The 14,361-nt window shown below is 36.7% G+C and overlaps 3 protein-coding genes and 1 pseudogene across 3 annotated transcripts; all 4 read left to right on the plus strand.

The window, feature by feature from the left end:
* Window positions 663-3,187, plus strand: LOC18769662 (heat stress transcription factor B-1). The gene is made up of 2 exons (XM_007202310.2): window positions 663-1,288; window positions 2,105-3,187. Exons 1-2 carry the CDS (start codon window positions 1,085-1,087, stop codon window positions 2,798-2,800), a joined length of 900 nt encoding a protein of 299 aa, XP_007202372.1. The 5' UTR covers window positions 663-1,084; the 3' UTR covers window positions 2,801-3,187.
* Window positions 4,318-6,143, plus strand: LOC18769442 (red chlorophyll catabolite reductase, chloroplastic). The gene is made up of 2 exons (XM_007202364.2): window positions 4,318-4,726; window positions 5,282-6,143. Exons 1-2 carry the CDS (start codon window positions 4,373-4,375, stop codon window positions 5,894-5,896), a joined length of 969 nt encoding a protein of 322 aa, XP_007202426.2. The 5' UTR covers window positions 4,318-4,372; the 3' UTR covers window positions 5,897-6,143.
* LOC18769492 lies at window positions 7,606-11,299 on the plus strand (annotated as a pseudogene).
* Window positions 12,206-14,055, plus strand: LOC18769161 (probable calcium-binding protein CML20). The gene is made up of 7 exons (XM_007202608.2): window positions 12,206-12,319; window positions 12,553-12,673; window positions 12,773-12,809; window positions 12,882-12,909; window positions 13,283-13,435; window positions 13,555-13,657; window positions 13,746-14,055. Exons 1-7 carry the CDS (start codon window positions 12,317-12,319, stop codon window positions 13,808-13,810), a joined length of 510 nt encoding a protein of 169 aa, XP_007202670.1. The 5' UTR covers window positions 12,206-12,316; the 3' UTR covers window positions 13,811-14,055.

Consider the following 14,361-nt stretch of genomic DNA (forward strand, 5'->3'; position numbering starts at 1 on the left):
TGAAACATTTGAATAAAATGTCTAAATTATACGCATTTCGACGAGTTGCTGATGCATTTCACGAACTAACAAGAATACAATTTGTTACTTAACGTGTCACTCATGCGTTCTATTCAGACACTTCACTTTTACATGTGCATTTATATCATGTTACTAGTCAGTAGTATCGTACCACCACGTCAACTAATAGTACTTACCTAAATGAGCTTGCTTTCTTAATTTTTATTTTCTTAATCCATGGGCCATTGGGTTGGGTGGCTGTGTGAGGATGGGGATTGAGTTGTGGTGGGAGGTGATTTCTGGCCGCTTCTTTAAGTTATTTCTTTTTTTAAAATAAAATATATATATTTTTTAAAGTTAAAAAAAAAGTATTTCATCCACCAGTAAAAAAAAAATTATTATTTATTTTTAAAAATGACATGATATATTTTCAACGAAAACATAATAATACAGTACTAATTTATAATTTCTTCGGAGTCTGACGAGATAAGGACTAGATTCAAACATAAATCTAGCAAAAAAAGAAAAAGAAAAAGAAAAATTACCGTACCATTTTATATTATATTTATAAGGAAGAAAGTGTTGGTTTCTAAAAATTTCTAGAACCCGCGTCACTTTCTTTAATTTTGTTGTGGGCTCTTCCTCCATTATAAGAGACACACACGTACACGAATGCGGTAGATGAGAGTTTGTATTTGCTTAGCTTTTGTTTGAGCCTTGAGAAAGAAACTGAAACAAGAGTTATGGTCTTGGTTCTGCTTCCACCCCAAAACCGCCATCGCCATGGAAGCTGGTAGAGGCAAAGCTCGAACCAACACCGTCCTGTCGCGCTTCTTCCTTTCTGGGTTTTACTGCTGGGGCTGGGAGTTCCTCACTGCCCTTCTCCTTTTTAGTTGTCCTAATCCCTCCTCCTCATCCTAAATTCCTAACCAAACTAACCCATTAGTTCAATCAATCCCCAAAACCAAAAGCGGTTGTGGGTTTTGCTAGCTCAATTACATTTTGTAACCAAAGTTTTTTTTTTCACTTTTTGCGTCTTTATTATTGTATCTTTTTTTTTTTTTTCTGTATCCATCGGTTGAAGATGGCGCAAAGGTCCGTTCCGGCGCCGTTTTTGACCAAGACGTATCAGTTGGTGGACGATCCGAGCTGGGACGATGTCATCTCGTGGAACGAAAGCGGGACAACGTTTGTTGTTTGGAAGACTGTGGATTTTGCCAGGGATATGTTGCCTAAATATTTCAAGCACAACAATTTCTCAAGCTTCGTCCGCCAGCTTAACACCTATGTGAGTAATTAATTTCTGTTATTTACCTTTTTTTGTTATAACTACCGAACTATGTCTTTGAGGATTATGCGACTACTCTACACCAAACGAAATTTAGTTTTATTTACCATCTTAAATTACGTTGGTTTGGTTATTTATTTATTTTAAATTTACTGTTTTTACATTTGCGCCAATATATGTTCAATTTTACATATTAGTTACAAAGATGAGATCAAAACTAGAAATTGATAATTTTCCATAGAGATTCTTGTTCTCTTTTTTTTATTATAAAAATAGTTGGTGAAGCTTTCTTGTCAATTTAAAAAAAAAAAAACGTTGAAAATAATTGCAAATGGTCAATACAATTTGTTTATTTGCAACTGGGTATTGGTTGAGCCTTTCCATTTTTTGTTGGTGTTGAAATTGTGACCAGGAATAAACTACAAATAATTATCAATCCATTAACGGGGAAACTGCGACTGAGTAATTTTTTAGATAAGAACAAAAAATTATGGTTGATTTTTGTGTTATATTAATCAAAGATGACATCAATTATGCAAAATTATTTTATGTAAATTGTAAGATAGTAGGATCTAAAAGAAAGAGAAAAAGAAATCATCTCGTTTATGTAGTTATATTACTGTAGTATTTTATAATTTTTCTAAATTATCGGTTGTGCAACTCAATAATATAAAAAATTGCAAACGTGGCCCATCTGCCTCCATTTTTCCAAATACGACGGCGGAAAATCGAAGTTTCCAAATTAATCAAATATTCCGTGGACGTGTTAAATTTTAATTATCAATTAACTAAGCGTGCGTTTTGCTTCAATTACAGGGCTTTCGAAAGACGGTGCCGGACCAATGGGAGTTCGCGAACGACAACTTCCGGCGAGGGCAGAAGGAGCTCCTCTCCGAAATCCGTCGCCGGAAATCGGTGACGGCAGGGCCGGGGAAGGCTACGGCCAGCGAGAAATCCGGAGGGCCGTCGACTCCATCGAACTCGGGGGAGGAGATGGCGTCGACTTCGACGTCGTCGCCGGACTCGAAGAACCCGGGGTCGGTGGAGACGGCGGCAATGGGTCAAGCGTCTGATTTGTCGGGCGAGAACGAGAAACTGAAGAAGGAGAACGAGAATTTGAGCTCGGAGCTGGCGCAGACGAAGAAGCAATGCGACGAGCTCGTGGGATTCCTGATGGATTACCTGAAAGTGGGGCCCGATCAGATCAATCGCATCATGCGGCAAGGAAGCTATGTGCCCACCCGTGATGAAGATGAAGATGAAGATGATGATCTCGATTTTGATCGTGATGAGAATGACGCTGCTGATGATGACGATGACGACGGAAAACAAAAGGAGGGCTTGAAGCTGTTTGGAGTTTGGGTGAAAGGGAACGAGAAGAAGAAGAGTAAGAGAACGGAGCGAGATGAGAAATTTGGGGTTGGTATTGGTGTTGGCGGGACCTACGCGAAGAAGATGAAGAGCGCGGAGTTCGGCGCGCCGATGGTGAAGAGCGGGAAGGTGTGCAACTGAGCTAGCTGAAAAGTGGGGGCAGGCGTGTATGGTAAGGTCTGTGCGCCTGCCCGGATGATGTTGAAAAACTTTGTTACTGTAGAAGTTGTTTTAATTTTACATGAAACACCAAACGGTTAAGGTAGTTCCGTAAAGAAGCAATAGACAGAAAAGTTACGGTTGTGTAATATTGTAGTTGAAATAAGGATGAATGGTTTTTGAATTGGAAGTCTGCTGTTCAAATGCTGCTACTTTGGGCTGTGGAGATCAAAAGGCAATCCGACTCAAAAGGGTCCCTCTGCCCCCCATCATTTGAAACTTCATAATCATTTTCCACTTTTCTTGTAAATGAATTTGGATTCATGATTCTAGATTTTGTTTGATCTCAAATTGAGGCAATTAAGGGAACTGTCTTCATTCTTTGAACTAACACTTTTAGCTTTCGACACAAAACTAACTAAAGCAAATGCTCATATTTCGTTGAACTAACACTTTTAGCTTTCTTAAACCAAAATAACCAAAAAAGTAGGTTCCAATTTCTATTAAATTCTTTCCTCTTTTTTTTCTACAAAATGTGAGTAACTAAAGAGGGCATTATTGCTAACGAGGATTCGTTGAGTTGGTAAGGATCGTTCTCTTCGCTATCAAGGCCTAGGTTCGAATTAAGCTACCGACAATTTCATCTTGGTGAGTAAATTGTAAAAACAAAAAATGAGGCTAAGACTCAATTTGTAAGTCCTCAAAGAGGCTTTGGTATGTCCTTGGCCTTGGGATGGATAGCCTCTCCTCCCCCTAAACTTTTTATAATCTAAAGAGGGCATTCTTGAAACTCCAGTTCCAAATGCATATGCAGTATCTTCAAAGACGCAGATTATCTTCAACTAAGCTCTACACAAGTACTCAGCAAAGTAGAGTTGAATTTTTTATACCTAAAAACAAAAAGGCAACAGAGACCATTACAGTTAAAACTCTTTTTGTTTTTTTGTTTTTTTTTTTATAGAAGAAACAAACTGTATTAAGAAAGAACCCAAATTACAACAAAAAGTAGCCAAAGTTCAAACTCTCTTTTTCAATTCTATCTTCGCCACAGCTTTCTCAGCAACAAAACAAGAGGTAAAGATTGGAAACGAAGAATACCTCTATATCCAGAACAGAGAACTCCGAAAATGAAGCAATTCAGCGCAATATCAAAACCCGGGGTCACAAATGTAAAGTAAAATTACATTGTAAAAAAAAAAACAAATGATCACCGATTATTAAGGCAGCAAAGTATTGAATCTGAAATGAAAAACAGTGTCGTCTTAGAGAGGTTGAACTGTGTACAAACGAAAGTGAATTGAACAGGAGATCGGTGGCGGGAAAATAATGGAATAAATATAATTGCAATAAGTTAAGTATTTAAAGATTATAGCCGCACGGCTATACTTTTAAAATATATTAGTATATAGCCGCACGGCTATACTTTTAAAATATATTAGTATAGCCGCCCGGCTATACTATTTAAATATTAATATATTTTAAAAGTATATTTTCGGCCACATAAATATCGCACGAGACTCATAGATAACACGAAAGCCACTGAACACTGAATGAATGGCTGCTATCTTCCGCCACATTTTACAGACTCCACCACCGCCCTCCTCCTCTTTCCCTCGCCCTGCTTCTTCTTCACCTTCATCTACACTTCTCTCAAGGCCCTCCTGCATCCGCGCCGCATCATCTCCCATGGACATTCACAACCAAGCGAGCAAAATAAAGTTCACAGACTTCCCCTACGTGTCGGCCCCACACAGGAACCTCATGGTTGATCTTGTATCGACATTAGAGACGCGCCTTGGCTCGGAGCTCCTCCCTTGTACCCTCCCTCCCGACGTACAATACTACCAGAACGAGACTGGCACCAACCATGCATCCCTCCACATCAGATCCGGCCTCGCCTCCTCCCCTGTAATTTTTCTCAATCCCTCTGTTTCTTCTTGTTCTTTTTTTCACAAACAAAATCATGGGTGATGCATATAATTAATTACTTGTGCTACTTAACAATGTGTGGTTATTTGGTGCTAACTTGGACACTTCATTAAGTGAAAATGTGGATAAGTAATGGTTTGATGCAAACTGGGTTTTAAATGGGTGATTAGCTTATGAGAGTAAATTGGGTTGATTTCTTTCATTTATGGATCATTTTGGGGGGGGGGGGGGGGGGGGGGCTGAAATTGGATAATTACTTTGCATTCAAAGTCTTGTGTTCGAATCCACCTTCTTCAATATCAGTTGCATAAAAATATACTGACTAAATATCGACGATGTAACAAGTACTGCATATTAGTAGCGGGTACGAAACAATCTTTTGCCTAACTCCATATGCCAAAAAAATAAAATAAAACTTAGTACATATACCTTAGACTTTGCTCTTGAAGTTCGTAGATAAACTTTTTGATTCTTACATATACATGGTCTAGGGATGAATAATTTTATACCTCTTAATTGACATTTATGTTTCAGGTTGATTTCATATTAGGAAGTTGGCTGCACTGTGAGCTACCAACAGGTGGAGCATTGAACATTACAAGCCTCTCATCCTATCTGAACCAAACCACAGATGCACCAAATTTCCTACTTGAGCTCATCCAGAGCAGCCCAACCTCCCTGGTCCTCATCCTTGACTTGCCTCCCAGAAAAGACCTTGTCCTCCACCCTGACTACCTGCAAACATTTTATCAAGACACCCAACTGGACACACCCAGGCAAAGGCTTGACAAACTTGCTGAGGCTAAACCCTACTTCTCCTCAGCGCTATACATCCGCAGTGTTGTGTCTCCAACAGCCATTTTGGTTCGGATTGAAGCAGAGGCTGATGGGCAGGGACAAAGCCTGGAGGAGATCATAGAGAACCATGTGGGTCCCATTGCAAAGGAGGTGCTGGGAATTTGGCTGGATCAATGTGCTTGTGGGAAGAGAGAAGTGGAAGAGGATGAGAGGGCTTACCTAAAGAAGAGGGATGATTTGATCAAGAGGAAGACTATTGAGATTGATTTGGGGTCCAATTTTCCTAGATTGTTTGGGCCTGATGCTGCTGATCGAGTATTGGGTGCCATTAAAGAAGTTTATAGGGTATGATCAGATCAAGCATGGGACTAATGTGCTTGATTTGATCAATGTGGAAGATAACAAATACCAGTGATATGATATTAATAGGAAGGATTTGGCAAAGTCTGATGTGTTTACCTGAGTTTAAATAAGAAAAAAAAAACAACGAGAATTGTATAAATTTTAGCTTGAAATCATCTTCTTTTGGATTGGGCTATGAATACTTGTACAAATAACCACATTTGTTGCCTTTAAAAGGAAAATATGGTGCTACAAATATTTTCACTCTTGCCTAAACCATTCCAAGTTCCAATAGTAACTAACCTCATATCATATCACATAAAATCACCCAACACAACTCCAAAGAAATGACATAATTCATAAGCTTTGTGGTTTGAACTTCCTCCAAGAGGCAAGCCTAGGAAATTTTTTTGAGATTCTTTCGGATCCAATTGAAGTCACAGTGTTTCATTTGTTTATATGTGAGAGAGACCAAACATTAAGGTCTCCACGAATCAAAATTTCGAGATTAATTTCAAATCCAACTGAAATGGTGGTGTTTAATTTCTTTCCACACGATTTACTTACCATCTCTCTTTTTTTTTTTTTACTCATTTGTTATAACTTATATGTCATTATTGATGAAAATTTGACTAATTTTATGTGGTAGTGGCTTGGTTTGGTTGAATCTTTCCACACAAAGTGATAAAATCTAGTGTGTTTTCAACCACAAGGCCCAAAGGCAAGGGCATGAGTAGCTTCTAGACTCTCTGGTCCCAACTCTCATGTAGCATCTTTTGATCTTGTACATCAGGCGCCATTCATGTACAGTAAAATCAAATCATGACAGCCACCTAACGTCCTAACCGTTGAGATTGACATCTCGAGCTTATCAGAAATGTATCAAGGACCGTCCAGCTGGAGTGGATCCCATTCTAGTACTTTCCATGTCTGCACCACCGACTTAAGTCCCCACGTGGTTCGGCAGATGTCATGCCCGCCGTCCGATGAGTTTTGTGGAAGACCTTGTCCATCCGCAACGGTAACCGCCTTGGACAATGAAATTGATAGTGGCATTTTAGTAGTTGAGTTCGCCAGAAAAAAAAAAAACAAAACAAAAGAGAACATCGTATTTGATTTGATCCGATTAAAAACCTAGAGGTTTCGATGTTTGTTATGTATATAGTTCCATATGCAATTCATGACCCCTAAACAAGTTTGATATGCAAGTGTAGCTATATAAACCAAACCAAACGTCAAGCGCCAATCTAATGTCCATGTGATTTTTTCAGTGTGGTAACACTAGAAAAAAAAGAAACAAGGAAAATGTTTAGTGCCGTAACCCACCCAACCCTCGATGCCAATAACCACCGTAATTATCGTATTTCTTCTCGAAAGCTGTCAAAATTACGGGTAGGGTGCTCAACCTATTTCGGGTCACTTTTATCGGTGATTCATTTTTGAGAATTAACTTAACTCATATTTACAAGCGAGTTTGAATTTAAATAAATAAAACATGTTGCATCATTTAATCACCAAAATTTGGTTTAAAAAAATTGGACTTGTAGTAGTATTTAGACCCATCCAATTTGCCTAAGTTGCAGGCAAGCAAGTAGTGTCCACTGAAATTGGATGGCAGAGAATAACTCACATAATCATATTGTCACAGTCTGCCTTCTACTCACCCTATATAATTAAGCAGAACCCATCCCTTAGGCCACACTTTTACTCACTGCCTTTTCCTAGCTATCTCAGTCAGAGAGAGTGTCTTCAGATATGAACACTTTTCTTCTCTACTATCCTTTTCTTTTTGCTCTACTCTCATTCATCTTCTTACTTGCAAAACAATTGAGATCAAGAAAACCCACACCCATTCTACCTCCAGGCTCTATGGGTTGGCCCTATCTAGGTGAAACCCTGCAACTCTACTCTCAAAACCCAAATGTCTTCTTTGCCACTAGGCAAAACAGGTAATTAATCAAATTCACTACTTTTCAAGACTGAATTAAGATCTTAATAATTCAATTAATTATATAATTAATTTATATGGTGTATGTATATATATATATATTTATACATACACATATAGGTATGGAGAAGTTTTCAAGACTCACATACTTGGAAGTCCTTGTGTAATGCTATCTAGCCCAGAGGCAGTGAGGTTTGTGTTGGTGACTCAAGCACACTTGTTTAAACCCACTTACCCTCAAAGTAAAGAAAAATTAATTGGTCCTTCAGCACTTTTCTTTCACCAAAACGACTACCATGCACAAATAAGAAGATTGGTTCAAGCTTCATTGTCCTTGGATGTTACCCGGAACTTGGTCCCAGATATTGAAGCCATTGCCATTTCTCTCTTGGATTCATGGTCTGGAAAAGTTGTTAACACCTTTTATGAATTAAAGAAGGTTGGGCAAAGTTTCTTTCTTTCTTTCTTTCTTTCTTTTTTGATAAGTTAGCAAAAGTTAACTGTTCGGATAATCTACTTATATTTTCTGTGTTGATATTGACTTGTATTATGTTCGAAACTTGAAGTTTTCGTTTATATTGGAAAGTTTAAAATGATATAAACATAGGGTTTACACTCAAACTAAATATTAAGTAAAATGCACGTGTACATTTAGTGTTTTTTTTTTTTCCTACATAAACTTTTAAACAATTCCATTTTTGGTAAACCTAATTTTTTTACCTCCAAATAAAAACTTTTTTAATGCCTAATATAATTAACTTGTTATGTTCTTAAACTCAAGGGGTTTTGAATCAATATGCTGCTTTAACTAATGAATTCTTCAATATCTACGGGTGTTTACTCTGCATGATGGCAGTTCACATTTGATGTTGCTGTCTTGTTTATCTTTGGTCACTTGAAGAATCACCACCACAAAGAACTGCTCAGGGAAAACTACTACACACTAGACAAAGGTTAGAATTCTTTCCCCACAAACCTACCTGGCTCTTCGTACAATAAATCGGTCTTGGTAAGCATAGCAATGCCATGATCATGGATTAAGTTTAATTGTATCTTAATCTCTTCAGGAGGTAAACTAATCAAACTAAGTTACTCTCTTTTCTTTTAATGTTTAATATTCTCTTGCTCAATATCTTTTGTGGGGGAATGGGAATCTAAATTCATTTGTAAAGGCAAGGAGAAGACTAAGCTTAATTGTCAGTGAGATAATAAAGGAAAGAGAGGAAAAGAGTTTGTTGCAGAGAGATCTATTGGGCAGCCTACTGAACTTCAAGGATGAGAAGGGACAAACCTTAACGCACAATCAAATCGTGGACAACATCATCGGGGTAATGTTTGCCGCTCAGGACACCACAGCCAGTCTCCTAACTTGGATGATCAAATACATTCACGATGACTCAAACACTCGAGAAGCTATCCAGGTCAGAATTTATAGCATGCATGGCCCCATTTTTGTGACAAAAAACTTAATTAGTACCAATGCCATGGAACGTTAATGGGAAATTAGCGTTAATATAGATTGAGCAGAAGGCCATTTTTGAGTCAAATGAAGGAGGAAACCATATGCTGAGTTGGGCTCAGACTAGAAACATGCCCCTTACCAGCAGGGTAAGTAGAATTTGACAGTACTTTTCGAGAAAATCTTGGCTTCTTATTCGTTTTTACCGACAAATTACAGTTTCACAAGTGCATAATAAACTTTTCTTTTTGTGTTTATAAAGAGATTTTCTATATATGTATATATATAGTGATTTGCATGTATTAAGGTCACTTTAAATGAGAAGCTTTGTATGATCTCAGGCTATAAAGGAGAGCTTGAGGATGGCAAGCATCATCTCTTTCACCTTTAGAGAAGCAGTCGAAGATGTTAAATATAAAGGTAGGCTTAGAATAATCTCATTCTTTATCCAACGGAAATCATATGAGAATCTGGTAAACTTTTATGAATTTCTGAGGGTGTTTGGCCTGTACCTAAAAAACTGAAGAAAAAAGAAAAAACTGGCAAGAGTTTAATTACCATGCACCGTGCACGTACACGAATCATTGAAGCTTTGAAAACGACAGTAAAAGTGCTTAACACTGTTGGTGACAGATGACATCGCCTGAAAATGGATAGATTCCAACTCAATTATTCAGGAAAATTAAGTATAGAAACAAAATAAAAACATGGCACACGAGCCCCACTCTATTAAAAGCCACACGAACTGTATAAGTCCTTTTCCAACCCTGTAAGTATATGGGCACATTATTTCTCATGCATGGCATGCTAAAACTCTGGAGTAGTGAAATTAATTTTAATTAGAAAAACTTTACCTTACAAAAAAAGAAAAAAAGAAACAAAAAAGACAAAAAATCCTATAAAATAGTACGTACGTTAACTTAGTTGAGTTTGCCGTGTACAACAGGATACTTAATCCCAAAGGGATGGAAGGTACTGCCTTTGTTCCGTAACATTCATCACAATCCTGATTTTTTCGTTGATCCGCATAAATTCAATCCATCAAGATTTGAGGTATGAAAGACTTGAGAGATATAACCTAATTGAAATTTAATCCCTAGCTTTATCTCTTCTGTTCTCTTTCATAATTTCCTGTTTGAATGTATAAGAGAAAAACTAATTCATGAGCTTCCATTTGATTGCATGAAGCTTGGAATAAAACCCAACACATACATGCCATTTGGCAATGGACTCCACACGTGCCCAGGAAATGAAGTTGCCAAGCTACAAACACTCATTTTTATCCACCATCTTGTTAACAAGTTCAGGTAACGTAAATCAAATCATGAATTAAAAAGAGAACTGCACATTTGTTCTTGGTTTAATTAATTAATAAAAAAAACTAATGCCGCATATTAATTAATATTATATATTGAGAAAGAGATGGTGTTGATCTGGTGCAGGTGGGAAGTATTAGGGTCCGGTGGGGTTCATTATGACCCATTTCCAATACCCCAGCGAGGACTTCCTGCCAAGTTTTGGAAAGAAACCTGCACCCAAGGAAGGACATCAAAGCTAGCAAGCAGGGAGGAAAGCAAGCTGAAGTAGCTTTAAAAAGGGCCAATGTTTTAGCACTTTCAAAATCTTCACCAAATTGTCTATGAAATATAAACTTGTGAATTTCTACATCATATTCTTCCCTCTATAAAATGGTACCCCTTTATCCATATATGTAGTGGTGAAAATTGTTATATATCCTGTAATTTATATATATATATCATGTAAATGTTTCTTTTCTTTGTTTTTATACCACTTTAGTTATACGGTGTTACTATCACACTGAAAATTACGTATTCCTCCTAAGCAATTAATAAATGAGTACTTAAGTTGACACTCAACACAAAGATTAAAAATCTCATTTTGATGCTTAAAAATTAAGAAAAAAATAATATTAAAAAAAAAATTCTTCAAACCAAAAAATAAAAACTGACTGGACCTCCATGTCATCGAGGGGACAACCGGACCCTCCTTCCTAAGTCCTAACAGTCCACACTCCCACCCCTTTCCCTGCCTTGACCATACTCTGCATATTACTAGTGTGGCGATAACACCGCATAATCGTTTTTCAATAACAAGTACTTTCAACGAACTAAAACTAGTTACTGTAATATTTGGTTGAAATTGACGAAAAGGGCGTAACACAAAAAAAAAAATAAATTTATAACTCAAGTAATAAAAATTATTTATGCATATACTCGAGTTTTAGTGTTTGCTTCCCTACATTCATGGTGTGTTTATTAATCAGGTTTTGAAATTTAAATCAAGAATTAAATTTTAATTATGGAGGATTCTTGTGTTTACTTCACATCAAGGAATTAAAAAGTAAGTCGGACTCATACAAAATTAGGAATTAAATTCCTGATTTTTGAGGAATTCAATTCTTGGATGGGAGGTGATATTCTAATTTCTGGAGAACTAACCTATTAGGAATTCTTTTTTTTTTAAAAATACCAATTATATCCTCACACAATTTTAAAATTTTAAAATTTTCCATCTACCTTAACCCAACACAATGACATTTTAGTAATTATATTCACTTTAACCTCAATTTCATATGGTTTAGTAAAACTTCAATAGGAATCCGGAATTTAACTCACCTCAATGTATATGATTTAGTAAAACTTCAATAGGAATCCGGAATCTAACTCTCCTCAATTTATATGGTTTAGTAAACAACTTCAATAGGAATCCAAAATCTAATTCTCCTTAATCCAACCGGTCATTAATTTAATTTCTCCTAATTTAACTACAAATTAGTAAACATGACATTATGGTTAGATTTCAGTTGACCATGAAACTGGGCCTTATTTGACATTAACTAATCAAGCCCAATCTGACTCAGTATAAAAACCCCTAAAACATTCATGTCCTTTCCCAAATTTGATTTACAAAACAAACAGAGAGCTTCTAAGCTTGTGGGGATAGGAAGATCAAATTCATCCAGAGAAACTTTCTTCGACTTTCTTACTTAACGCGTCGATAAATGGTTAGCTTCTCAATGCAATTTCCAGCTGAAAATTTTCAATCTTTATTATTTTTCATGCAATATGTGTTCAATCTTATTTTGGGAATTTCATACTTAACGATGTGAATGAATGTCTTGAGAGATTGATGCGAATTCGAAAAGAAAGATCTGGGAATTTGAAGTCAAGAAATTTTGGGTCTTGGGTATGGCTTTAACTGACTTAGTTCTTTGAATTTTGGTATTGGGTAAAATAGGCAAGCCTTTACAGAGGGGTCTCTAGGAAAGAAAAACCCAGAGGGAGACATCATGGGTTACCTACACAAAAGAAACAAGAGATCAAGGAAGCGTTCGAGTTATTCGACACCGATGGCTCAGGTGAGGCAAATTTGGGATTTTGATTAAGGTTCTAAAGTTGTTATACTCTTCAACTTTTGGTTTTTGGTTTTGACCATGTTGTTGTGTTGTGTTGTTTAGGCACCATTGATGCCAAGGAGCTCAATGTTGCCATGAGGTATGAATCCTTGTCTTTTTCACAGTGGATTAATTGTCTTACAACTGATTTTATATTTTGTTTATGACACAGGGCTCTCGGTTTCGAGATGACAGAAGAGGTAACTTAGATTATCCACCCATGTAAACACACTTGTTAAACTTGTTCGTGTGTGTTGTGTTTTGGAATGTGAGTGTGTTTGAGAAACCACTCCCATAATATTTAGATATAATTCAGATGTGTGGTTTTGCCAAAATTCGACCTAAATATCTTTTGCCATTTGTTTTGCTTGGATTCTATCTTCTTGTCTTCCTGATTATTTGTTGATTTCAACACTTTAATCTTTCCATTCTTGTTTATGCTCTCTAGAACTTCATCCTTAAATTTTTATTGCAAGTTCTTAAGTGAACATTGTCAGCATTTGAATTTCTTGAACTTATGTATTTGGTACATTGACTGAATTGCTAACATGTCGATCTGTTGTTTCATTGCAGCAAATCACTCAAATGATTGCAGATGTTGACAAGGATGGCAGTGGTGCTATTGACTTTGATGAATTTGTGCACATGATGACAGCCAAAATTGGGGAACGGGACACAAAGGAGGAACTCATGAAAGCCTTCCATCTCATCGACCAAGATAACAATGTATTGGTTTGCTTTCTAAATATTGCATTTCTTTCAGTTGATAGTACTTTGAATGTTGGATTTGTTTCAATCTGTCAATACCTAATTCCTTTTTCTTTTTTTTCCACATTTGAATTTAGGGTAAGATATCTGCTGCTGACATTAAAAATATTGCAAAGGATCTGGGGGAGAACTTAAGTGATAGAGAGATCCAAGAGATGATTGAGGAAGCAGACCGAGATCGTGCGTGCTTAAATATAACCATTATTTTTTTTAATGCCTCAAAATTTATCATTTTGCTAACCCTAAGGTTATGACTTGAAATGTACAGGTGATGGAGAAGTTAATGCTGAGGAGTTCATCAGGATGATGAAGAGAACAGCATATGGGTATTAGAACTGGAAAGGTTTTAGCCTTCTGCAGGGATGTTGAGAGCCTGATCCGATGCAGAATTATTATGTATTTTATAGCTATAAGCAAACACCTTTCTTTGTTTCACTTTGACATGCTTCTGTAGAATGATAATCTTAGACACAACATGGTGCCTAGTGTAGTGTGGTGGTGGTACATGTCTGTAAAATTTTAAATATTTGAAAGTATGAAAAATACCATCATGGTTGATGGTATCATTATTATTACTTCTTTTGTGACAAATGGAAAAGATTTCAAATCCTTGGCTCGTAGTCCTAACTCGTTTTCCCGTTCTCTTTCACCACTTCGGCTAACCTCAAGTTTTAAGGTAATAATAATTTCTCGAACTTGTTGACACTCCAATAAAATCATCATGCAGTTCTCTCTTATAAAAATATATCCCTTTAAAAAGTAATGGAGAAATTGCATTTGCAGGTTTCAAATAATACATGGCTCCAACATTACTAGGCCACCAAAATTGTTAGTGCTAACAATTGCCAATATCCACGTTTGGTCTCCAAAACAAAAGGAAATGA

The sequence above is a fragment of the Prunus persica genome, chromosome G7, assembly GCF_000346465.2.
Source record: "Prunus persica cultivar Lovell chromosome G7, Prunus_persica_NCBIv2, whole genome shotgun sequence".
NCBI classification, from domain to species: domain Eukaryota; kingdom Viridiplantae; phylum Streptophyta; class Magnoliopsida; order Rosales; family Rosaceae; genus Prunus; species Prunus persica.

Excerpts from the sequence above, each read along its gene's own strand:
- LOC18769662 (XM_007202310.2), top strand. The coding sequence starts at position 1,085 with ATGGCGCAAAGGTCCGTTCCGGCGCCGTTTTTGACCAAGACGTATCAG. Across the intron at positions 1,289-2,104 it reads TCCGCCAGCTTAACACCTAT|GGCTTTCGAAAGACGGTGCC; the intron begins GTGAGTAATTAA and ends CTTCAATTACAG.
- LOC18769442 (XM_007202364.2), top strand. The coding sequence starts at position 4,373 with ATGGCTGCTATCTTCCGCCACATTTTACAGACTCCACCACCGCCCTCC. Across the intron at positions 4,727-5,281 it reads CCGGCCTCGCCTCCTCCCCT|GTTGATTTCATATTAGGAAG; the intron begins GTAATTTTTCTC and ends TTTATGTTTCAG.
- LOC18769161 (XM_007202608.2), top strand. Across the intron at positions 12,810-12,881 it reads GAGCTCAATGTTGCCATGAG|GGCTCTCGGTTTCGAGATGA; the intron begins GTATGAATCCTT and ends TTTATGACACAG. Across the intron at positions 13,658-13,745 it reads TGAGGAAGCAGACCGAGATC|GTGATGGAGAAGTTAATGCT; the intron begins GTGCGTGCTTAA and ends TGAAATGTACAG.